Source organism: Saccoglossus kowalevskii, chromosome 4 (genome assembly GCF_978046115.1).
Source record: "Saccoglossus kowalevskii chromosome 4, keSacKowa6.1, whole genome shotgun sequence".
Taxonomy (NCBI): domain Eukaryota; kingdom Metazoa; phylum Hemichordata; class Enteropneusta; family Harrimaniidae; genus Saccoglossus; species Saccoglossus kowalevskii.
In genome coordinates, this window is record NC_140644.1 from 31,561,033 (window position 1) to 31,588,763 (window position 27,731).

Consider the following 27,731-nt stretch of genomic DNA (forward strand, 5'->3'; position numbering starts at 1 on the left):
CATCTATGGTAGAAAGAAGAAATGTTTGTTTCAGAGGATGTTTTGTTGATCGACGTCAACCTTCAATGTATGTATTCAAAAGCATTATTTATTAAATGTTGAAGATTGAACATATACATGTACCTTGCTGTTGTGGTATTGAATAATTCTAATACAAAACAATAATTAAATCTGCATCATTTCCAATTTTCCCTGAGAATGGAAGCAAAACCCAATTTTATTTTAGATCCTGTAACACAGAGCAAAGCGTAATCTGCACTCACCTGTAATTTGGCAATGTTAGCGTCAGCATCTGGCAATAAATCTAAAGTTCTCTTCATCACTTTATAAGAGTTTTCTTTATCACTGACTGATCTATCCATCACCAGAATTAGCTCTTCCATCTAAAGCAATAAGACACAATGAATACCATAGTTCCCTGCGTATAAGCCAACCCTTTAATTTCAGAAATTCAACAAGTAATTGAAGGCATCACCAGGTACATGAATATACGCCTAGGGTGTTTTTTACCAGGTGTTAACAATGGGTTTAATTTTAATAATACAAATCTTTCACTATGAGAATTATGATTGGTAAAATAGTTCTTTTTTTGGATTGTGTGGTTGCCCTGAGAAGGGCTGTTTGGTTTGTGTTTTTATGAGATAAACTTACAATTTAACAGTGCACAGGGAACAATGCATGGTTTTGTTTTGTATCACTCAAGGTGAACCCAATGTTGTGACACTGATTCAGAAGTAATTCATATCCGTAACTCCATAAATGTGACAGCCAAGTAATGAAACCTGGTCACAGGACTTTATATAAGAATGCCATCATCAATAAAACTCTTCTAACAGTTGGGTACCAGGAAGGGATTTCTCTATTCATGCATAAATACGTACTTCTAATAGAATATGTATAATAAAAATGGAATACTCTGTATGCACTACTGGTATGTATCAATACCTGCTGTGTATTAGCTGTGTATTTTCTCATATCGATTTCCATTGCTTCTATTTGTGAAGTCAATCCTTGTAATGCTTCTCGTAAACATTCCACTTCTTTCTCTCGCTTCTGCTGAAGATCCTAAACATATAGAAACACGTAAACATGTACCGAACGTAGTGACTTTAAAATAGGCATAGATGAAAGCTTGTGATTTTCAAACCAATTAACCAATATAACAGTGCATTAGTAAACTCATAGATCATTCAAACTGACATTCAACAAGTGAGCACTCATATTTCTGTTTATAATCTATTTCAAGTAATGATATAACAATTACATACCTCTTCTGTATCTAGTTTAGGAGCACCTTCACCAATACCCATTTGTACAGCAGTCTTAGCATCATCCTACAAACAAGGTACAACACATTTCATGTCACTTGGTACATTACAAAGTTTCACACTACTGCCATACAAGTTATCCCATGTATTTTCAATTGATATGGTAAAGGTCAGTATTAAATATTGTACGAGAGACAACAAGTCAGTGAATATTGTGAACTTTTGTAGCAGTGAACATTTCTCTGGCATTTGACAACAAGTAGTGTCTGTCTTCACAAATACCATGAAATCATCAAATCGTTGAAATTCCTAACAGCCACAAATTATACATGTATGGTTTACTGCAGATACAATAAAATTGGCAAAAAAAGCAGCAAAAGATTGCAGTCAGTAATTTGATAACTGCATGACATTCATCACAAATATATACATCCAATTTACCTCAGTAAACTGCAATTTTTCTGCATGCATAAACCTTGATCCTTTGGTTTTACTTGCACTTTTATCAGTGAATGTATTCAATGTTTGCATTAAATCTGTTGTAGCAGCTGCAGCAACGGTGGCTTCACTTTTCTGGATTCCTTGTCTTAGTTGGTCAGTTATTTTCTTCTTCAGTCGTTGCTGCTTTCTCAAGCGATAATCCTGATGAATACAGAGGAAACAACAGTAATTAGTGAATTACAATATCAGATCCTAACAGGTTAATAAAGTTGACAATATATCAATTATAATTAAGGACGGCGTCAAAAGATTGATGTCGGATAAAAAACTTAATTCCTTTAGTTTTTTTCAAGAACCCCCCACTGAAACTTAATTGATAAATATTGGTCATGGCGTCAGACTACATTCACCATTAAATACAAATTGATAATCGGACAGTAGTATGGCATAGCAGTTGGTTGTCGGGTGGGTGTAAAAAGACTTTACAAATGCACCTTCATTGACTTCAATAAAAAATAAAATCGTTTTTGTAGGATGGAAACTTTTTGAGGTCAACCCCCCACCCCCAAACTACAGCAAATAAGTTTTTTATCCGACATCGATCTTTTGACGTTGTCCCTTACATGAACTAACATCTGAATGGTGTAAATAATTAAAATACCCAATAACAAATATGTTCATACATGTAGAAACTGCTCTAATTTTGATTATGATCTACAATATTTCTTTTTCTCAAATAATAATTGTTTGATATGTTTAATACCAGTTAATAAATATGTAACTTTATTAACCAGCAAGGTGCTTGGTGAAAACATCTACTACTGCAACACAGAGGGCACACCTACTTCAATACTGAGAGCAGTACCTCCACATATCTAAATAAAGACCTACCTCAACAGTGATAATATAATTAATAATTTATGTGTGTTTTGTGAGATGTTGGACATTGATGCAGTGAAATATCTACAATTTGGTTAAATATATTCAGAAAATTATCCAAATAAAGGCTAACAAACAAGCAATATAAGCTGTGTAATAATTTTGTTTCAACCCACTGAACACCCAAATGAACTGTTTTCTACAACAAACAAACTTGCTTACTTCCACACCAGTTAAACAAAATTGATCAAACACATAGTCAAAAATAAACAAAGAAATTAGGAAACAAAAAATAATACACAGGTTGTTTTATTCTGAAATCATCATTAAATTTTAAAATTTGTCATGAAAACTTTTAAACTGTTGCACATGGCAGCTACAATCATGAATATTTGTTTGTGGGTGAAAAAACTCAGTGAATAAAAAAAATACTTTATTTTAGCTGGAATAAATATTCACTGAAAAGACTTTTTGGGTGTTTTGTATGTAATTTATTTTAGCTGGAATAAATATTCACTGAAAAGACTTTTTGGGTGTTTTGTATGTAATTTATTTTAGCTGGAATAAATATTCACTGAAAAGACTTTTTGGGTGTTTTGTATGTAATTTATTTTAGCTGGAATAAATATTCACTGAAAAGACTTTTTGGGTGTTTTGTATGTAATTTATTTTAGCTGGAATAAATATTCGCTGAAAGGACTTTGGGTGTTTTGTATGTAATTTATTTTAGCTGGAATAAATATTCACTGAAAAGACTTTTTGGGTGTTTTGTATGTAATTTATTTTAGCTGGAATAAATATTCACTGAAAAGACTTTTTGGGTGTTTTGTATGTAATTTATTTTAGCTGGAATAAATATTCACTGAAAAGACTTTTTGGGTGTTTTGTATGTAATTTATTTTAGCTGGAATAAATATTCACTGAAAAGACTTTTTGGGTGTTTTGTATGTAATTTATTTTAGCTGGAATAAATATTTGCTGAAAAGACTTTTTGGGTGTTTTGTATGTAATTTATTTTAGCTGGAATAAATATTCGCTGAAAAGACTTTTTGGGTGTTTTGTATGTAATTTATTTTAGCTGGAATAAATATTCGCTGAAAAGACTTTTTGGGTGTTTTGTATGTAATTTATTTTAGCTGGAATAAATATTCGCTGAAAAGACTTTTTGGGTGTTTTGTATGTAATTTATTTTAGCTGGAATAAATATTCGCTGAAAAGACTTTGGGTGTTTTGTATGTAATTTATTTTCGCTGGTTTTTTTAAGAGTTGAATGTAAAATATAGGAAAAAAGGTATATTCGCTAGATTTAATTTTCACTGAATCATTTCTTCAGTGAAAATAAAGTATTTTACAGTAAATGAGTTACCTGCTCAGAAAGTCCTGAACCTAATCCTGAAGAATTCCATTCATTTTCCCATTCCTGTGCTGCAGTTACACTTGTAGCATTGGATTCTAAAACTGATGCTGGTAGATCAGCTTTATGAGGAGGTTGGTTTGTGATCACGGCAAGTTCCTTCATGTAATATTGCTTTAGTTCTGTAAGTTACAATAAAACAAGTATAATTATTAATCTAATTAATAAACCTAAATAAAGCAATTAGCTATTATCTCTAAGGTATGTGTAATCTGTTGATTTACCTTTGTGCAGTTTTTTTGTCAGATCACCTACTCCATAAGGTACAGATAAAGAACAACTGTGATATGCCCTTGTACCAATCACACCCTAGGATTGAAAGATAATGTATTCATGTGTATTATGTCAGCAAATATTGCTGATATTGTATTGGCTCTATTTGAAGCACATATCCATTCTGATACTTCAGAACACAGCCAAGGAGAAAAGAAATTTAGCCATGAATAAAAATGTTATCACAAGTGCAACAATCATAATCACAATGTGTTTGTTCAGGATACATAGCAAGGATTTCAACCCAGTAGGATAAATTAGCTGTGAGAACATGTCTGGTAAATTTTGATACATTGCATCTTTAAATATATTGAGCAATAAAATACTCAGTCACTTTCATTTTTGAAGATTATGTGTAAATTGTTAGAGCACATATTGTCAATATTGACACTTTAATCATAAAGTTTAAAAAAGAATTATGTTTCTGGTCAGCGTGCACACGTTTTAGCTTATGTCGTCACTGCATAGCGCCCACTGTGGACAAAGTGATGAAATCTTTCAACATTTGTGTACTGTGGAATATTTTAGCAAAGAAAACAAAGTTTGACCAGAAACATGTTTTTTTTTGCAAGGCTTAAAGTTGATAAAATTCAGTAGCAAATTTGATGACATTGATAGCTAACTGAAAACCATAATCAATATGTACATTAAAAATCTCATTAGGTGATAAACTAGATTACATGACAATATTTACCTCCCTGTGCCATAATTTGGGTTTAGTTCCTCTCCAACAGATGCCCTTTGCTTTGCAATAGGGTGCAGACCATGTGGTTTTTAACTGCCTGGAGATTTCTGTTGCTATGGCTCGTTGCATCAATGCTGATGTACCTGTATTGGGAAACATAAATTATCACTGTGAACTATTAGCGAGATTATTTTCCACCTCTGAAACATAATTTTCTTTCAGTCATTTACCATCATGCAGCAAAGCAAGACTGTGGGTGTTTCAATTTTTTATAATACATATACAATGGCTTGAATGCATTTTCCATAAATGATGAATTGAACATATGGGCACTGTTGGCCATACCTCATTTTCACTTTCAATAAAAATTTTCTTTAAATTGCGTGTATGACTAGATTGACAGTGAGTAAACCATAGTAAACGAAAACTACATGTGATATGTTAACTCACCTAATGCTTCATCAGTTCTTTCAGCACTGTCTCTTGGCAGTTTTTCTATTAAAAATAACAAAAGTCTTCTTATTTCAGTTTCACTGGAGTAGAGAAATGTTTGGTACCCAATCTCTCCCTGGTATCCAAGTTCCTGAAATACATGTACCGGTATTAGCATAGTGATTGCATAGTGAAGTTCTACATAAAACATATTCTACATATATGTGGGAAGATTGATTGTGATGACCTTTTTGTTGGGAACAATAGTAGCACTGTTGAAATAAAATACTGTAAAAAGTAAAGTGTACATGTATGTTTCATATATGTAACTACATGTACCGTAACATAAACAGGTAATTATTACATACTGCTTGGCATTAAATAACCAAGAACAAGTCAACTTCTGAAATATTACATTGTGTTGAAAATAATTTAACAATGATTGATATAACAAATACAAACTTACCAGGCAAGCATTAGCTAATGCTGTGCCTACTCTAAACTTGGCAGACATTCCAGGTGGAAGATTAGGTGAAATGTCAAATTTATCTTTGATAACACGAAGGCATTGCACTGTAGCTGCTACAACAAGTTCAGTTGAAAACTTTTTCAAACTGTCAATTGAATCTGGTAAATCACTGCAATGAATGAAACATAGTTAAACTACACATTACAAACTCTGGGGAAGCTATAGATATTTGTCTCTCTCTATGTGAGAAGAGAGACTTGAGTGAAAAGATAAACATAATTTGGGACTGCATTGTTTTCAGAAGACCATGATAATATTGGCAAGTGAAACATTTTTGTCTAGAAGTGGAAATAATTCTTGTATAAATCCTGGCAAAGATTGTAGAGCAAAGACTTTGAAGGAAAAATTATGCAGGACGTGTGGAAAACTAAAAAGATCGATATAATAATTTTATATTTTAATTGAGAGGTAGAAATAACAAGTCATTGAAAATGGCACATAGTCCCCGTTAAATTTTTAAAAGTTCCCTTTGTGCTCGTCATATTAAACTGGAGGGGTTGTCGCGAGCGTGTCCTTGAAACTTGAGTTCCAAGTGGCGTGTACAACAGATTGTTTATTTACATCAAAACACGTGTTCCGTGTAGAAGTAATATGGCCAAAAATAAAAACAGTCGTTATTCAGCCATCTTTGATCTGATTATGAAACACACTGATATGTATGACCTATGTGCCAAATACAAATGAAAATTGTACATAAATTGTGGAAATATAGTAGTAAGGCCAAAAAGTCAGATGGCTGTCAATCGGCCATCCTTGACCAGATTTTGAAACAAATTGTCATGGACATGCATCCTAACATGTATAAAGTACATGTATGTGCCAAATTTGAATGAAAACTGACAGAGCACGTCCTAGATACCACACATAAAACAAGCAGCCTATCGGCTGAGATAGCTCTGCTGCTAGCAATGCACATTTCAATTAAAGAACTGAAGACATCATTAGAAAATGAACAATATTTATAGTATCAAAGCAATCGGACAAATACTACTTTCTACCAAAAATAATCACCAAAATTAGAGAATTGAAGATATCATCACAAAATGAACAAATCTGAGAAAGGTCTACATGTAGTATCTATATATGTAATATCAAAGCAATTGAACTATTTGTTTTTAACAAGAAGTTGAAAATATCACTTTTTACCAAAAATGACAAAAATATTCACCAAAATTAGAGAATTGAAGATATCATCACAAAATGAACAAATCTGAGAGAGGTCTGCATGTAGTATCTATATATGTAGTATCAAAGCAATTGGACTTGCGGTTTTTAAAAAGAAGTCAAAAATATCACTTTTTACCAAAAATGACAAAAATATTCACCAAAATTAGAGAATTGAAGATATCATCACAAAATGAACAATTCTGAGAGAGGTCTACATGTAGTACCTATATATGTAGTATCAAAGCAATTGGACTTGCGGTTTTTAACAAGAAGTCAAAAATATCACTTTTTATCAAAAATGACAAAAATATTCACCAAAATTAGAGAATTTAAGATATCAACATGAAATGAACAAACCTAAGAGAGGTCTACCCAAGGTACATATACACCAAGTATCAAAGCATTCAGGCTTGTAGTTTTCAAGAAGAAGTCGAAAAAGTAAAACATTGACACGGACGACGACGACGGACAATCACTCATATAATAAGCTCCGCTCGACAAAGTCGACAGCGGAGCTAAAAAACAAGATGCCTGCCAGTTGACCATCTTTGATCTAATTGTGAAATAAATCGTCATGGACATGTATACTAACGTGTATAATCTATGTACCAAGTTTGAATGAAAACAGACCAAGCATGTCCAAAATACAATATTTTCAAAAAACAAGATGGCTGCCAGTCGGCTATTTTGAATCGAATCGCTAAACCACTGCATGTGCATATGTCCCACATAAAGTACTAGGCACATGCAAAGAATGAACGGAATCGGTCCAATGGATTCTGAGATACGACTCCGGACGGGCGCACAGACGCACAGACGGACAGAGACCGAATTATACGTTCGAACAGGGACTAATAATAGCATACCATAAACATAATAGACCATTTTACGCTCACTGCGAGAATCACGCATTATGCGTGAAATTGAACGTAAAAACAGGACAAACAAAGGTCATAGCGTCGTAGTGGCGTCAAACATCGCGTGGGATTCGACAAACGCGAAGTATTTTGGGGGACATTTCCATGCTTAATAATGTGCTGTCCACATTTGATGATAGGCAATTTTGATTAAGTAAGGGTATTCGAAAGCAATATTCCTCTGTCGAAGATCGGCCGGTCGATGTGAGTTACGAAATAAAGAAATTCTAGTTCAAAATCAAATCGTTCGATTTTTGCGGCAGACGTTCGACGCACGTTTTTCATACATCTCGCGAGATCTCGCAATTGTACGGAAAATCCCCTATTGTTTGGCAGCTGACATTTGTTCCTATTACTTGTTTGGCTACTAACAACAGCTGACAGCCTGGGTACCTGAAAGCTCTTTCATTACAGTATACAAGCAAGTATGGTGGTTCTAGTTAATCATGATTCATGGTATATAGCAAGCGTGTCAGTAACTATATACAGTTGGCCAAAACCGTAACAGAAACAAACAAAACATAGCACACATCGTACGTCGATTTCATCTCCTTGCACACAAAGAAATTGACATCACCCTGATCATAATGCTGACCAAAAAAATGAAAATGAATATGAATTGGGACGAATCAACTTGTGGGATGAATATATTGGAACGAATTGACTGTGAATCCCCAATAACAAGCCCAGCCCCCAAATACTGGGAACAAACACACAATCACGGCACCCTGGGATAGAAGACAGTGTCACAGGGCTAGAGAATTATACATTATGAGCACAAGCTCCCTTCATGATCCCAGACACATATAATGTAAATTGTTTGTGGGAGTCATTTGGTGACATACCGGTAATCCACGACATCCACGATTTGTCTATTAAAATGTAATTCATTTTACAGACAAAGGTGGGAGGTGCTGACGAGCACTTCAAGGGTAGATCGATACGTACACACGTCATAACAACAAAAATAAATATAAGCTGCAGGAAGCTACAGTGCCATAATATGCAAGTTACCCTATTTTACCAACCTGAAAATAGCCTCTTTTATTATTTTGACCTTGAGTGTCTGCCTTTCTACTTTCGATGGGTCTGAAACTATGAAACTAATTTATCACCTATACTAAGGTTGACAATCCCAAACTGGTTGATTTCACAATAAAAACTGCTTAATCATTGGCAAAATCCCTGTGAAGACTGCCATCTTGAATAAATTATCGTGATGTGACAATGCATCACAATCTCGATCAGATCTCACCTTGACATCCAGCAAAGGAAACATACACATTCGCACAAAGTTGATTGTAGAGGAAAAGGAATACTGATAATTTTTTGTTCACTTTTTACTTTAATAAATGTAAAATGAACTTTATTCGTATTGAAAATAATAAATAAAATAATTTATCCAAAAAAAAAGAAAGTTGCATTTTACAACTATTTATGTTTCATTTTAATGATCAACCTGATCATTTTGTATATACAAATGAATTGGGTAACTGGGAGTGAGTGTTAGGGATGGGTGTACAAAAGGAACTCTTGCCTGTAGGGATACTAGGTACATGTGTATCTATCTGCAGCTACAACCCACATTCTATTTTATTTTATATATATATATATATATATATATGTTCTTTTATATATGTGTGGAAAACATGCTGTGATTTAAACTGATCACAGTTGCCTTACATTAACACTTGCTGCCACAATGAACTCAGTCGGGCGGTTCCCTGGTGACTAAGAAAGCATTTGCATCTCTCACTTATGTCCAGTCAATGAACGACCTTTGTATGCGCAAAGTATTGTGTAATTAATCTTTTGTATCTGTAAAAAGCTACTTAGATGAATGATATTAAAAAATATTGGTCAGTTTGTTCGGTGGAAAAGTTATTTGCCGGTTCTGACAAATGAAAAACGAACTAAATAGAGAACTACATTGTTGAGTATGTTGCATTGTATCACAATCGCTTGAATTGGCACAGATCTAGAAGCAGTACCTACACACGAATTGGTGACGTCATAAAATACATGACCTTCAATCGGGGTCGTTTCCTCGGTATATACGAATTGGTATATACAAATTACAATAAAGATACTTAAGACATTACACATAAGGTAAAACAAATCACGTGACAATATAATGATAATAACGGTAATAAATCCTAGCTTAACAGTTGAACAGAACGCTCATATAGTCAGTCGGGTGACGCCGAGGGTCACGAACTGTGTTGCAAAATGGCCGTGTGGTTGAAACTGGGTCATGGCGTGACGGGTGAGGAAGACATCATTAAACACTCAAAATTACAATAAAACGGGGAAGTGGTTGCATATTACGGCGTAGCCAACATGGGAAATAAAAAATCGCCCAATACAAACGACATGGATTCGAATCACACTAGATACACACTCATCAGAAACGAGCAATCGTTTTGGCTTTTCCGTTCAACTCATCGGAACACTGGAGTAGTTAGAAAACTGAACACCACTTAACGACCAACGTCGTGGCGTGGTACACAAGCGTGCCATCAAAATAAAACAAAATTAGCTTGAAAAGACAGTGGGTTCGAGTCCCGCTCAGAGCTACCGTAAAAACGTAAATCAAATAAACTGAAATCTCTCAAACCGTAAACAAGTAAACAAAGAACGTCGCAAAAAAATAATAAACCTCACAAAACTCCACCATACAAAACTGAATGAATAAATAATAAAATAACTAACGTCTTAAACTGGACGACGCGCAATTTGTTCAACAGTTTCCAGATTGTGACAAGAGATGAGCAAGACCCAAGTCAAGGTAAGTTTTGTTAAAGTGTCGATGGCGTTCCCTATAGAATATCTTCTGTGGTGCTGTGGAATTTATACTGTGTCTGCGGAATTGTTGATTGAGGGTTCGAAGCCAGCAGTTAACATTTTGTTAGAAAGTTTCACAATTAAATCAAATATCCAATGATACCAGTATATTTATTTCATTATATTTTAACAACTTGCAATGGTGGAAGTTGGTCAAATACGAGTTCTTACACCTAAATAAGTATCAAATATTTGTCGACACATTTATTCTCTCAACCTTGTAGAGGTGGAAATTAATTAAACAACAGGTATTTACTCACAAATATAATGGTCAATATTTGTCCATACATTCATTCTGTCAATTTAAGAACTTGTAATTGTTGGAATTAATCAAATGAGAGTTGTCTACACCAAAATAAGTTTCAAATACTTGTCCATACATTTATTCTCTCAATTTAACAACTTGTAATGGTGTAAAATTATTAAATGAGAGTTGTCTACACCAAAATAAGTCTAAAATATTTGTCCACACATTTATTCTCACAATTTAACAATTTGTAATTTGTGGAAGTAAATTAAATGCGACTTTTCTACACCAAAATAAGTCTCAAATATTTGTCCACACATTTAGTCTCTCAATTTAACAACTTGTAATTGTGTAAAATAATTAAACGAGAGCTGTCTACACCAAAATAAGTCTAAAATATTTGTCCATACATTTATTCTCTCAATTTAACAACTTGTATGGTATAAAATAATTAAACGAGAGCTGTCTACACCAAAATAATTCTAAAATATTTGTCCGCACATTTATTCTCTCAATTTAACAACATGTAATTGCGGGAATTAATCAAACGAGAGATGTCTACACAAAAAATAAGTCTAAAATATTTGTCCGCACATTTATTCTTTCAATTTAACAACCTGTAATTGTGGGAATTAATCAAACGTGAGTTGTTTACATCAAACTAAGTATTAAATATTTGTTGAGACATTTATTCTCTCAATTTAACAACTTGTAATGGTGTAAAATAATTAAACGCGACTTGTTTAATCAGTTGACATCAATGCAACTTACCCGCAGACAGTGCACAACAGAGTATCATTATTAAGCAATTATAAACAGGAACGTGTCTTGGCATTAGGGTTAGGGTCGGGTCAGGTATGGGCAACGCAAATGGCAAACACCCAATTGGCAAGATGTACACTAACGGGTTATGGCATGCATATAGTTTACACAAGTAAAAACACAAAATTGGCAATTTTTTGGACAATTGTAACTCAATAATAGAAATATGTTGTATTTCTATATATATACACACTATATAGTCTTATCAAATGCAAACACATCCAGTCAATCCATTGTGGTCTTGTGGGTCAGTTCTCTACATAGTGATCAGGAGGACCTGGGTTCAATTCCCTTGCCTGCCCATCTTTTTCTCGCAAACACCATTTGGCAATAAAGCTAAATATGACAACAAATTATTTAATTTGCATGACTACCCACATAGATCAGTTGATTTGTACTATGTCAGCAATGTGAGCGATCGCTGGTTCGAATCCAGTATGTTTAGTTAGATTTTAGAATGCTAGTGAAGACCGTGCTCCTATGAATAGGACTTAAATCCTAACTCCTGTGTGAAGACACTCGTGGTACAGTGGACAAGACAGTGCGCTGGGAACTCAAAGATCGCAAGTTCGAATCACGGATTGAACACTCCTACAATAGACATGAAAGACGTTAAAAACATAAACAGCGGATTCAAAAACTCAAGTCAGGAAAACAGAACACAAGAATACTACCCTACAAGCCAGTCGAAGTCGTCGAAGAACGAACACAGTTGACAGCTGTAGGTCACGTGCAACAACAGATACGAGGAGCATGGCTGCTCTCCAAATGGGTCCCTTCTTTTGTATTGACCCCCTAAGGATTGCTAATCCCCCTTTCTAACTCTTCCCCCAAAAATAATATATCGCCCCTTTTAAAATGTATTGAGCCACAAATTAATGAATATTCATGAGCACAGAAACTGCTACGTCATGAATAAATTAGCATAATTTTAAAAAAAATTGCATAAAGTGTAGGTACTCCTTCTGGAGCTCTGCCATACTATTTAAGTTTACTATAGTTCGTTAGTTTATTAGAATTAATCAATTTATTGTGAGAATTTTGTTAGCTTCACAATGTAAGAAATGTAACCCTTTTCATCCTTTCCGAAGGATGTTGTGTGTTCTCAATAAATCTATAGTTCAGAAAATATATGAAAATATCAAGCCCAATTATAACATCCTAGTATATCATTAAGAGGCTGTATATGTATTACATCTCACATCGATTTTTTACAAAAAAGGGAGCTATAAGCTTGTTTTGGCATGGACACAATTATCTCTTTATTTACTATCATACCGTATTCAAGGGGTCATTCCAGTTTTTATCCACATCCCCCCTACGGATGGATATTAAGGTTATGACACCCTATGGATTCAAATCCACTATTTAGGTGTCGGATTTTTGTTAACTAACACACCCCCTGGAAACTACTGATTTGACGTATACGGATGGGTATGTGAAAAAATTATACCCCTCGGATACACACAAAAACAGAACCCCTCGGAAAAAAAGCAGTGTGACTTGCAAGTGGTCTACTTGTACTTGGGTCTTCTAATTATAAAAAAGAAATTGGTGAATTGGGATGGTATGTTGCGAAGAGCAGTGCAGTTGGAAGGAGTCAATGATTTTTTTGGAGGGGGGATCTGCACAATTATGAGTGATGTCATAATATTATGACGTCACCTTGAGGGATGTGTGTGTCCCACATTGTTTTGTGCACCTGGTTTGCAAATCGGTCCGAAAATTAGTTGAATGACTTTTGTCATTGGTGTTGATTTTTTTTTTATTGTGATATGTCTCTACTAATTGCAATGTAGAAGTACGTTCAACTGAATGGTCAGGTAATTTGCAGACTGATTCACAAATCATATGTATGAAGCAATATGGCGCTCAGTGTAAATGCAAAAATATACATCTAGAGTGCATATATACATGTAGTGTTATATAATAACATTTTTTTATTGCTCACAATTTGCTTTATACATAAAAGCAAGCAAGGTCTAATAACTATTGGTAAAACTTTAATACACGGGTTTACTGCTTTGGATTTAATGTCACAAAAACATTAATTTAAAGTTGTATATATTATGTTTTATATTTAGTTGAAAGCCCTTTGTAAATAGGTTAATTTGACCCCCTTAACTAAATCCAAAAACAAAATCCAGGACAACATCTATGGGTTTTGCCTGAAAAATGGCCAAGTTATTTAAGTTAGGAAAACAACTTAAATCCCATGATGCAACAGTGAGTAACTTACCAATATTGGCCTGTTGAGTCTGGCTGCACATTAAAGGCGTAAACTAAGCGAAACTTAACAAAAAAGTATTGTGATAACAGTAGAACCTGCCAGCAGTACAAAATTTAATAGTTTATTTACAATGTTGAATTGAGACTCCCTAAGTTGTTGAAAACTCAAACCAACTGGTTTCAGGCCTTATAATGTATGCTGTATAGTAAAATATATTTCTGAAAAGAGGGAATGATCAATTTTCAACAAAAATTAAAACATAATACAACTTTAAAACCTAAATGTTCATATGATATGTCAAAAGTTTGATAATTATAATTGTGAACAGTTCTCAATACTTTTGCCCTGAAATATTGAACCATTTTGGTATGACAAAAGACACAAGTTAACCAATTAATACATAATGTATGTATTTATGTATTGTCAACTTCAGCTAAGGGTAGACGTGGGTAGACACACTATAATAGCATGCGTAGATGACAACTCTCTGCTTTAAATGTCAGTGCATGAGCTCTGGAGGTCATTGCCCATCGTCGCATGTAATTCAAACATGTGGTTATCAGTTGAAATGTACATGAATAATGTAATCGAAGTGCGCTGCCCAGAGTTTATTATATTATAGTAAAATTTAATTAAACATTGCGCATGATATCGTATGTTATTGTATGGTTTAAATTGCATATTCACTTCATTTGGAATAAAATAATTCACAATAGGAACATCGATGAAGTATTTAAAATATTTTCCCGACATTCGGTAGACACCTGACTACTATCTTTTTCAATGATTTAAATGCGCACATGTGTAAGTTTGCAAAATTATTACGAATGCAACATTATAGAGTCGGTAATATTGAGATACTCACAGACCCAATACCCCGGGTCAGTACCCTAACAATAGTAAAAATAACTTGAGTTTGCATAATTATTATGAAAGCAATTACAATGTTGAAATATTCAGAGCCGGTACAATATTCTTAACAAAATTGCGTAATTAGAAAAGCCAGTACAGAGTTGTGTACAAGTTGCGTAATTACAGTACCGTCGAATATTATAACAATTTTACTAGAACGACACACGAGGCAAGAACGAAAGGGGTTGCTAAGGTAATGTGCCAAACTTCGGTCAACATACACTTGATGTCAGCATCGCAGCGCAGCAAGTTTCGCAAAGAAGTACTTGAATTCAATTGTGCCCCAAAATGATGTCGATGATCACTGAGTTGTCACGGCGTATGTTGTACCAAATTTTGACTTCGGCTTTTTTTTTCTAAATGCATGTTCTTGTTCTCGTAAAATGTGACCTCTCAACAATGTACTAAAACACTTTGAATTTATACTTTGGGTGATTATATTTTGTCTACGCGGAACATTAAACTTTCTAAACATTATCTGAGACCATGCATGATGTATATTCACAAAATCATATTTTATATTATGTACGTCTTTCATTCCAAGGCTCAGGCAAATAAAACAAATGTTCTTCTGCCAACTATTATAGACTAGTTTCCAAGATTTTGACTAAGCCAAATTTATTTAATTTTCCATTGTGATCCTTGTAATTTCCCAGTCTTTTGTGTTCATTCATGGTCTTGACAATAAATCAGACTTGTGCATGGCATTCTAATGATAACCTGCGCGCAAACCAGACTTACGCGTGTGAATAAAATAGAGTTGGAATAAGGGATTGGTCAGTTACTTCGGCCTAGGGGGGGTCGGTGGATCAGTAGGGGGGGTTACCCTGTTTTTGATTGTGCGAATAGGGGGGGTCACCCTGTTTTTGATATCATGTTTTACAGAGTTCACACACGCTCATGCATATATTTTTAAAAATTTTATTTCAGAACAAACGATAAAAAAGTTAATCATACAAATGTGTTCTTAATAACTATTACCTATATTGCCTATAAATTTGTTGATGCAAAACATGTTATAGGCTAAATATTTTGAGGTTAAAGTTGCCAAATAACTAACAGATTATGCAATGCGGCTAGAACCCCAATTATAGAGTTAAGTTTTAAACACATCCCAAGTACATGTGCTGCTGATATCAGATTATTTTATTTAAAGTCTGAAGTCACTCACCATTGCATAAGATATTTACTGGATTTATCCAATTATAACAGGAGACAGAAAGACAACAAAGCAATTAGTACAAAGAGCAGCAGGGTTCTCCCCAGGGCTTTTTTAGCGCCGAGGTCCGCGGCGCTATACCTGTGAATCTCGGCGCTTCACTTGGGACCTCGGCGCTATGTGTTCCCACCTCGGCGCTTGATTTCATATTTGACATGCCAATATCAGATGTGAAAAAGCTTTGTTCGCCACGCCGGTCGGCCCCGACCGTCACTCAAAATTAGTGACCACCACGGAAATGCTTCCGACGAGGACTATTGTCTGATTGTTGGTATAATTACGTACCGACCGACACGCATCCTGCCAGTCGTGGATTATAATTTATAAACAATAGACCTAGTCGCACGATACGTAGCGGCTAGTCAAATTTGTGGAATTAGCACCTCTTTGTTTGTAAGTAAATACTTTCTGCGATAGACACAGTCTTTAGATTGAAAGCTAAAATTATTTCAAAATCAATTCCACCTCGATATAACATGGTCAAATTGGAGTTCACGATCAGTTCACGCTACTCAAGAAAAAAACGTGTTTATTGCGTGATTTGGTAAAATACATTTGAACTGTTATCATTGCGAATCATGTAAAAACTATTCTTTCAAGACCTAATTTACCTTTTAAAAATTATGAGATTCGTGAACATAAATCTGGCTTAACGTTTTGAATGCGTTTCCTTCAACGTTTTACAAAACAATTAAATTGCAACAATAATGTGTTTGTTTTTAGTCTGCAGCATTTGTATTTAGAGAATGTTTCAAACTCTTCTAAATTGTGAAACATAATGTGTTGATTCCATTAAAAAAAATATTTGCCCTGTGACTGAGCTCACTAATATTTATAATTGTAAATAAGTTCTGTTAATCAATGAAGGAAAGATATGTAAATGATATGCAAATTATTATGCAAATTAGCCCCGGCGCTATGCATTTTTTCTGGGGAGAACCCAGAGCAGTGACAGTTAAAAGTTAAATTTGTGAAAATGCTGATATAGTATAGTATAGTATATTTTATTTGACTCAAATTAATGAATTGAAATATATATTTTATAAGGGATTGGTATAAATATAAATTAAAATATAAGGGCGTATATCGAATGAGTACTCCACAGCTTTGCTTTTATTTACTATCTTTAGCAACATAGATTTCCCTCCTTCCTGCAGTCTTTTCTGTAGTCATTTTTTTGCTCTATGCTTCCCCTCCCCTCCTAAGGTCTATTAAATGCAAACGCTAAAAATTATGTCAAAATTATGGCAAACCATGATATTTTCAATGCACATATAATACATTTTGTAATCATGTCAAAGCCAAAACTGTTAATGTTTCTTTGTTTTTTTTAGGGGGTCACAGCATGTTTAAAGTTTTAAAATATAATGTTTTTTTTTTGGGGGGGGGGGGGGTCATCCACTTTTTTTTATTTGATAGGGGGTGGGTCAACTGAGATTTACAGCTGGCAAAATGGAATCTGCCGACCCCCCTAGGCCGAAGTAACTGACCAATCCCTAATGGGAATGAACGCAAACCAGACTTGCGCGTGTGAATAAAATAGAGTTGGAATAATGGGAATGAACGCGAAGCCAGTAAAATACAGAGATTTCAAATATTATAAATAAAATGTATACAAGTGTTGTAATGTCCGATGTAATAGCCACATGTCGAGTTCAGTTTATTTTAATTTATAATGTGAACTATTCCAGTTCACGGATGCCAATGAAATTTGAGAACAACTGAAATGTACAAGTAAGTCAGACTCTTTTAAATGAATGTATCAAGTATACACATGAATTATTTGCCCCAACACATTGGTTTATTCTTTATTCTAAGTTGCAACTGATATGTTTGTGTGAGCTTGATCAGCACAGTCGCAGAACAATAAATAGATTTTCTTGGATTAAAACAGTTTGCGAGCAGGGGTACAGCCACGTATGACTGCATGCATTTTAAAAGGGCGTACACCCTCCCCCAGGTCTCTTGGCTGACACTTTTCTTTTTACAAACCTACCCCTTGGAAGTTAAAAAATTATGACCGCATGGATTCACATCATCTGTGGGGAGTGTGGATAATATGAAAAAAAAAAAATCAAAAATATGACCCCCCTCGGAATTAAATCATCTGTAGGGGTGTGGATATAGAAAAAAAAATAGTCAAAAAATGACACCTCTCGGAATTGAACCATCCATACTTTTTGTAAAAATATGACCCCTCGGATTTAAACCATCCGTTGGGGGGGGGGGGGGGGGGGGTGTGGACAAAAACTGGAATGACCCAAGATGGCGGCCCCCATATAGTAAATATCGCATTTATTTTATCATTCAGAAGCAAAGTAACCGTTGAAATAATAACGACTTCGCTACTCACCACCCAATTTGTTTCAGTGTATGAATGATTATATTGTCGACTTCCTCCATTTCGGACTTATCACATGGCCGCGTGACCTAATCTCACAGGCAGACTTATATTTCTACGAATAGGCGTTTTAGCCGCAAGGAGTTCTGGGAAGGAAAATGAAGGTGACCCTCAATATTAGTTTGTTTGTGGTGTTACTTCTCAGCGTAGAAGTCGACGAAGATGGCGCTTTAGGGCATTCTCCTTCCCAGAATTCCTTGCGGTTAGAACTAGAACTCTGCTTGGGAGATTGGTTCTAGCACAGTCCCTCTGTAGAGGGTTTGAGGTATAGCAATTGCATCCCACGCATTTTTTTAGTCTACGCACAGGCACGCTACCTTATTATATACATATTTCTGGCTTTCTAGTCACAAGTAATGATGTTGAAGTGATATGTGGTCATGATATGTATATTTTTGAGTTTGGAAAATGTGTCTACCATTGTAACCGTAATACCGCATTTTTTAACTGGAAATAAACGAAATTTAATTCATGTAAAATGATAAGATAAACGCAATTTCCGTGTTTTAATTTCTTTTGTGCACCAGCTAATCCCTTACAGACATTCAGAATTTCGCGGCCAACATTTAGCAATTCAACCCAAAATAGCGTAAAATCTCACTAAACCCTTTCAACAATGCGTTATACATTACAGTGTCGCTTAATATTTCAAATGAGGTGAAATTATAAAATGCAATTCGACAACTTGAAATGCGTTAAAATATGAAATAAAAACAAACAACAAAACGTGTCACTTTTCAAAAATCATGTCCGTGACCCTCTTCGGGTATCTTAAGCGCATATTAATTTCAGAAATGTACACACATATGAGTCGGCATACATCCTCGATTAACACGCTCTCAAACTGTCGCGTCGGAGCGTGTATACCGAACGTGTACATTTCTGAAATGCACATACGCATGCATTACTCAATTTTCAAACAATAGTTAAACAACATCTGGCATTTTTAAAGCGACAATAGCTGTAATTATCGATCTTTTTCCTCTAATTTTTGTTTTAATAAAGCATTTCTTGTGTAAATTTGTAACGGCCATCGAACCCTAGGGATTACGGTACAAGATGACAACTAACTGAAGGCCATGGGTGAAATACTTCACCATCCTGAGTGGCTAAGCCTCTCGTTGACGGTCTCTTACTGATGATTTTATGTGTCATTTCCTATTATATATGTTATGTTACATTAACCTTGTGTAGTGTCACTTTACCCATGCAATTGTGTCTAAAACTATGGTTTTGGTTCATATTGCCCTGAAATAGACATATATGAAAAAAAGTAAATTTTGAATAATAAACCATCTTCGACTGAAATTGAAAAGTTTTGAGTAGTAGCAACACCCACCCACACAATGAAACTGTGCAAACGGAGGAAGCTGTCCAAGTGCTATGCGTTAAATACCAACTCGTAGTTGTAACCTTACAAGTGTGTGAAGTATTGGGATATTAATGAGAATCGTTTGACAACAAATAATTTTTATAACGCTGTCCCAACTTCCAAACGTGACACTGTTTATGAGATCTATGTTTTATCTACTGAGCACAGTCACTGCAATGCATTATGGGAGAGAACATCCGATTGCATATAATGGAAAACTATTATCAGACTGGGATCTAACTAAATTATATAACCATTATTTAAATGTTTTAACAATACCAGGATTCAATAACAATATATGACTTTAAAAGCTAATTCTTTTGATCGGACGGGTAAATAAAAACACTCTGCTGTGTATTACCCACTCTCGTCTCGTCAAGCACTACCAGGACAGTGAATGTTTACTCCCAAATATCAACCGAAATACCACCTAAGTGAAACCAACATTGTTATTGATATATTCTACCCGGGTAAATAAATATGTAATATTATTGGACCAATGATACCGGTCGTGGGAAAAACCAACTTGAAGTATTGGAAGTGCCTGAATGTCTATGGTACCGTAACGTCGGATGACACTATTATCTATCTTTTTGTAACCCCCCTCCCGGACTAAATAGTCTCATAAATACAACTTCCATCAGATTAAAAAAAAATACTTCTGTCATTTAATCAAATTTGTCAAAATACAAAAAATGTTGATGACGTATGAAAATGACCATCGATACGTGTATCAACCATAAAATTGAGGCATAAAATTGAGAATTGTATCGGACATAATTACTAGTAATTAATCGGAGCAATACGTTGTGTCCATGCTACTTCTATTTTGCAATCTTCAATTATACATACTTTTTCGTTAATTCTCTGAAAAACTCTTGGTGGATTTTGTTAGAAAAGAGTTGTAGTTTATATTTAATTAGTTCCGCACTACTATAGGCTACTGGTCCAATACACAACATTGAGTATAACAAAATAGACGTTGGTAAATCAAAACAAATACAAAACTGATAACATGGTTTCATGACCATGGTGTTTTCAAACTGTTTTAATGAAATTTTACATCTAAGTCTTTACAGGATGGGTGAAATTGTTAGTTATAGAAATTGTCCATGTTATGAATCCGATCTACAATATTTTGGGATATATTTATCTCTGAGTTCTAAAAAGCTTGACAAATTAGAAAAAAATAATATTCGCCTCCAATATTCACATAATGTGTACTAGTATATGTTTGCCCGTTGATTACAGGTGGCCGAGAGGAAGACGTGAAGCCGTGAAGTTGAGCGATTAGGTGCCAGTGCCGCACGCGAGCGTCGGTCCGAGACACACACGCAGTATAAGTTTACTTTGATTTGACATAATATCTACCCTGCTGTATATTCGTTTTTATTTACTTGGCAATTTTACATATCATTTATTTTTAATACATTTATTTAATTACCACCCCAACAAGAAACAACAATATTAGCGAACCTATAGATAAAATCTACAAAAAACATTAAATCCAAATAGTCTGAAACAAATCTAAATCCACTTAAATCTAAATAGTGATTGAGCAATGAATACAGCATAAATTGACAACAGTTGGATGCTCATTTACAAAATTCCTGAAGTGCTTCAAAATAAAACATTTTTTTAGAGAAAGGTGTTTCATTTTACGCCTATGAACTTGAATGTGTACATGTCGTACATACATATTTATAATACATGTATAATCGGGTCTATTGTGTTGAAACATTACATGTGTATTTATTTTACGAAGTACTTCAAAAAAAAAGTTTTAAAAAAGTGTTTAGTCACTCTCATGAACAAAAATGTGTCTTTTACTCTGTAAAACATTTATAGTCTGGTGTATTAGGCTGAAACGTCGCTGGTGCCTTTGATTAATGAAGTGCTTTAAATTGTACAGGTTACGAGAACAAATGTTTATATCATATGTTAAAATACTCTGATGTGATTCGAATCACCAGCACCCTTTACCAAATACGGTGTATATAAGGCCACAAGGCACTTTGCCAGTTTTCCAGTTGATATGGCCATATATGAGTACATACAAACAATACGTCCACAATCTGGTGCTATGTTGATAAGCTATGCTACTATGCTACTATTTGAATTCAAAGACATCATAAAACAGAAAACTACTTCTTTAGAAGGTGTTGTAATGACCATCTCATTATGCAATGAATTACTTTATCTCCTGATTGCGTATCATCGCTTACAGTGTCGTTAATTCACATACTAGACTAAAACAAACTGTTGCAGCTAAACCTCCTTATCGCATCATGTTTTGCAAATCACTTTGCTTACGTTAACGTTTTCCTGACATTAAACTGTTTTACAACTACACTATTTTACAGCAATACATCCATGTTCTACTTTATATTATGAGTCGAATTTGCTCTTCAGTTTACATACATCCATTGCTTCTTTCTGAACAACGATCTGTGATTCCATTTGATGTTCTTTTACTCTGTTTGGCTTCATTATATTCCCATTAGAACGCACGCCAAGAAAATGACCGACATACGCAACTGATTCAAAGGTACAATAGCCAGAGTCCGCTTGACGTACGATAAACTCACTTTCCTTTCCACCATGTCCCTGTAATTGTAGTAAGCATAATAATAAATGTCAAACTATTATTTTATTGTCAATCATGCACAAACAGGTATAGGTTTTTTACCTCTAATTTCGGCCCAGATTTACCTTATTCCACACTGACTAAAATACAGTTTGTGTCGATAAAAAAATTGGAAAATCATAGGTTTATTTTGTGAAAGGTGACAAAGAATTTGGCGAGTCAACCACATATGTACGTCATATTTAAACAAACAAACAAACAAACAAGTAAATAAATAAATAAACAAACAAGTAAATAAATAAATAAATAAATAAATAAATAAATAAATAAATAAATAAATAAATAAATAAATAAATAAATAAATAAATAAATAAATAAATAAATAAATAAATAAATAAATAAATAAATAAATAAATAAATAAATAAAGACTTGTTTTTTCATCACGCAAAATCACGGAGACAGGAACTAATTAAACAATTACAGTTCAGAATATGTAATTATAGTTAAATAGTAATAAGAAATAGTTCAAGCCATTTTAGTGCAATACAAATTGTAATTATGTCTGAATAATACCGAATTTCATATATTTTATGCTTCTGGACGAGTCATGCCCCATGCGTCGTTATAATCTACCATACCACAGTTGGAATACTATGTAGTAACGAAAATATCAAATTCCATTTCCATCCATTTTAGTGGCTTTGCAAACGGTAATGTTGCGTTTACGGAAAAAGTCGCTGATACTTGTTCTTTGCGACAAACAGCAAAAACAAAAACAAATATAAATTTGAGCAATTTATTTTATTAACATAAAAAACCATACATGAAAGTGTGTGCTTATTATTCCTGGCTAGAGTATGTGTATACTTGCACATACACATAAACGATATGTATACACGATATAAACGCGATATGTGGAATACTTCATTGGGTGTACTGTATGAGAACGTTAATATTTGTACTTACGGTACCAAGAACTTGGTTGTTCTGTATTGACAAAAATCTCTGAGAATTGGAAGTACTCAGTAACATAACGACATTCTCGTCCACAAATAACATCTTAAAATGTCCTAAATAAATAAATAAATAAATAAATAAATAAATAAATAAATAAATAAATAAATAAATAAATAAATAAATAAATAAATAAATAAATAAATAAATAAATAAATAAATAAATAAATAAATAAATACATAAATACATAAATACATAAATACATAAATACATAAATACATAAATAAATAAATAAATAAATAAATAAATAAATAAATAAATAAATAAATAAATAAATAAATAAATAAATAAATAAATAAATAAATAAATAAATAAATAAATAAATAAATAAATAAATAAATAAATAAATAAATAAATAAATAAATAAATAAATAAATAAATAAATAAATAAATAAATAAATAAATAAATAAATAAATAAATAAATAAATAAATAAATAAATAAATAAATAAATAAATAAATAAATAAATAAATAAATAAATAAATAAATAAATAAATAAATAAATAAATAAATAAATAAATAAATAAATAAATAAATAAATAAATAAATAAATAAATAAATAAATAAATAAATAAATAAATAAATAAATCAGTGCAACCAGCGCCGCAATTCGCATTTACGCTGTTGTTATGTCATACACGGTCAGTGATCGAACAAGCGAATTCAACGTAACTCGTGTATCCTAAATTTCAGCGAGATGGTATTTGTTAAATTCATATTGGAATATAAAATGTATGTTATGTAATTGAGAGCAAATGTCACCAATGACCCAATTACTCCACTTTCGTATCTCATAAAATTTGGCTCGAAACACTAGAAGTGTGATGCGACAATTGAAAAGTTCAATTGTGATATTTTTCATACTGTTTATGAGGATCAAAGAACATTCTATAAAACAAGCTACTACGTAAATGCCACAGTCATTCTGATGATAGCATTTACTGGGGGGGGGGGTATGTGACGGTAACTCGATATTGATATTTTTTATTGAGCCAAAGTGTGTTGTCATGGGTCATTGGTACAGGATTCAGCTTTAATGTGTCAGTAATATCTATTCAGAATATTCCTTCAAACAGATCGCAAGAAAGTGGCTTTGGCATACACAAAATACTATTTGCAAAATACTATTTTGTCTGTCTAAAAAAGACGGGTTGCAAGTAATCACACAAGCCGTTGTATGTCGTTCACATTATATACATGTATAACATACACCTAGATTTGTACTTCCAGCGCCGAATTGTCTATCAATACAGAATGATGAACTATCCACATGACTGACCGACTGATCGTTAACACTTTAATTAGTGGCTTGTTTGATGTTCCCCTAGATTACTACGTCCACTTGCGTAATCGTGAGCGCCCTCAACGATGTAGTGAATATAATTTGGGTTGCAATTACCCCTGTGTCTGGATGGAATACTTTCTTATACTGTTAAGTGTATGTAACACCCTGAAGAACATTTCGATTATATACTGCAGTGGCGGCGGCACGGGCAGAGGGGCGGTAGGGGGTTGGGGCGTCGCCCCTCCAAAATCAAGCTGAAACTCTTTGTATCAGCAAAATTTGCCCCTCAAAATGCAGGAAATAGCATTTCAGAGGGTCTAGATTTCACAATTTTTAAGGGGGGGCATGCTCTCTTACCCCTCTAGTCAGTCAGGTTGGTGAGCAGATCTCGCCTCTCCATGCAAAATTGTGTGCCGCCGCCCCTGTACTGGCACTAACCATACTAATATTGTGATCTGTGTTATTTTTATGGGGTGTGTTCATGAATAAATATTACAATAGACCATCGGGGGCTTTCAGAATATCTGTTACACTATAAACCCGGATATGATAAATTGCAGATGTGGTGCCACATTGTCACACGCAACGTAATATTACCGTAATTGGTATAGTACAGGTGTGATGGTTCAAATACCAAAATGGCAACAGTAACAGAAAGACTTCCCTGGCGGCGATGATAAAATACGAACACGGAGCCAACAGATGAGGTTTCAACTCGTACTGGTATTATTATACTCTGCAAACATCAAGTACAATAACGCGGTAAAACTCCACTACTCCAATGACTAGATACTTAAACTCCAATACAATTCAACGAGATCTCTGATCTGAACTCAGTGCTGAACAACTCCCCTATATATACCCACACTGTCTATAAATAGACCATTACATCAGCATACATAATGAGTCTGGAATTTACTATAAATTCTAGAATGTTCCATTACCTTCTATTGCCTCCTACAGTGTTCTATTACCTATTCAACCAGTTTCTAAAAAAAATCTAGAATATTCCACCCAGACACAGTACGGTTCTAGAACATTCTCAGTGACACGGAAGTGGTAAATAAGTCGTATGCGACACGCATTATGAAGTCGTACATGTCTTGCAAGCGGATATTGGAAATCCATCATCAATTGGAAGAAGACCCATTGATACCGGAAATTAACAGTTTGATGAATTGAATTCAAAATCGTGTCCGTCACAATGACGTATGGTTGAGGCAATTTCATTTTTAAGTGTAAGTGAATTATGTGTTTATTTCTCAAAAACATAAAATGACGATTTTAAAGCAGGGAGTCGTTACCGTATGCGTCAGGTGGCCATAGCGTGTCTACAAGCTGTGTTGTTATCGTCACTTAGGACTCAACTCCCGCGTGTGCGCAGGTGACGACCCCAATCGCTTTAATAGTCGCATATTCTGATAATTTCTGGGTGCAATTCACTATAAATGAGAATACTCAATTACTTCCCAAAAATGCAAGCAATTGTAATTGAATTTCAGAAAACAGTTAAACATGGGCAAAGGGCAAAATATAATAATACTGTATTGCAAATTATTGCTGGCATAGGTCAGCAATACCCCTAGAAAATGGCAGGATGTATGACAATATGGGCATATTGAATTTCCGTCGACATTTTGTGTTACTGCCCCCAATGGTTGATATTTTGCTTTGTAGTGTTGAGAGATTTGACATAACACATCGCATTTTGTCAAATTTATTGTGAATCCCTAATTCTTAGTGTTTTTACAACGTTTGATCATTCCCGCTACGTCTCGACTACGTTAACAGGCTGCACCTGCTCCATGACAAACATCCTCATTAGCATAGAGGTACAAAGTATGAAAACGAGTCATTAGTACTATGAATGTGGCATTTGTACGAGGCGTGAAATGTAAATTTATTATTTTGTGTACACTAGAATAAAACGTACTATAGGCTCCTTTAAAACATACACGCCACGGCCTCCAATACGTACGTAATTTTGAATTATTAGTACGTTTTATTCTAGTAGAGACAAAATAATAAATTTACATCCCGCGCCTCGTACATTTGTACCTTGGATATATTAAAGCGCGGTGGTCGTCGCGCATCGCGTGTTCAAATTTCATGTAAATAAACAATGTATTTTGCACGCGTTGTATACGTCGCTATGAGTCCCATATCAAACAGGACGCGGCACGACGACCACCGCCCTTTAAGGTTATTCAACTCAGCCAATTCATTGTACAAATATGGGTGTTGCCATTCAGCGTGTCACTGAAACGGTATACAACTCTATGATGAAAACACGCAGAACTAAAGTATCCTTTCATACACTCTGAATATATATAATGACCGTCCCGTCATAACTTACCCGATGGCCCGAATACACTTCTACCATATACCTCAGAGGTGCCGTCTAATATGCGTATGTATTTTCCGCTACACCTCGACCATAGTCGAATCACAACCGCCGGGATCACGCGGTTTTCAATCATAACCGGTTTGTTGAGGCTGGTCGTATGAAGAAATCTCAAGTCTGAGAAATTCACTTCGCATATGTGCCTGTAGCCCATATGGTCCACATAGGGCTCAGACAGATTGATAGGTAATACGAAACGTTTCTCTTGAACGCCTTCTTGGTTAACTTGTCGGCTTTTCATCTTCGGTGATATCGGCGATGACTGGCCCTGTCCGTAGTAGGCGTTATCCCTCGCGTAACCCACGAAGAACTCGTTGTCCTCTAATACGCTGCCATCTGAATCCGACAGCATTGTTGTAGAGTCGCTTAGTCTGTTTGTGTCATCGT

The 27,731-nt window shown here is 34.4% G+C and overlaps 2 protein-coding genes across 2 annotated transcripts in view; both read right to left on the bottom strand.

The window, feature by feature from the left end:
• LOC100367029 (coiled-coil domain-containing protein 22 homolog) overlaps positions 1-18,761 on the bottom strand; it is a 51,195-nt gene extending 32,434 nt beyond the window's left edge. Inside the window, exons 1-10 of the mRNA XM_085498069.1 lie at positions 18,633-18,761; positions 5,859-6,030; positions 5,411-5,543; positions 4,970-5,103; positions 4,227-4,311; positions 3,955-4,124; positions 1,710-1,910; positions 1,269-1,334; positions 946-1,065; positions 264-383 (exon numbers count right to left, since the gene is read on the bottom strand). Coding sequence (XP_085354195.1) covers positions 264-383; positions 946-1,065; positions 1,269-1,334; positions 1,710-1,910; positions 3,955-4,124; positions 4,227-4,311; positions 4,970-5,103; positions 5,411-5,543; positions 5,859-6,030; positions 18,633-18,682 — 1,251 coding nt within the window. The 5' untranslated portion in view covers positions 18,683-18,761. The remainder of the gene's footprint in view (positions 1-263; positions 384-945; positions 1,066-1,268; positions 1,335-1,709; positions 1,911-3,954; positions 4,125-4,226; positions 4,312-4,969; positions 5,104-5,410; positions 5,544-5,858; positions 6,031-18,632) is intronic.
• Positions 18,762-21,420: 2,659 nt separating this feature from the next.
• On the bottom strand, positions 21,421-27,430 carry LOC144362676 (uncharacterized). Its single transcript, XM_085498608.1, has 3 exons — positions 27,297-27,430; positions 23,607-23,710; positions 21,421-22,659 (listed from the first exon to the last, which is right to left on the bottom strand). Exons 1-3 carry the CDS (start codon positions 27,418-27,420, stop codon positions 22,441-22,443), a joined length of 447 nt encoding a protein of 148 aa, XP_085354734.1. The 5' UTR covers positions 27,421-27,430; the 3' UTR covers positions 21,421-22,440.
• Between the last annotated feature and the right edge of the window lie 301 nt (positions 27,431-27,731).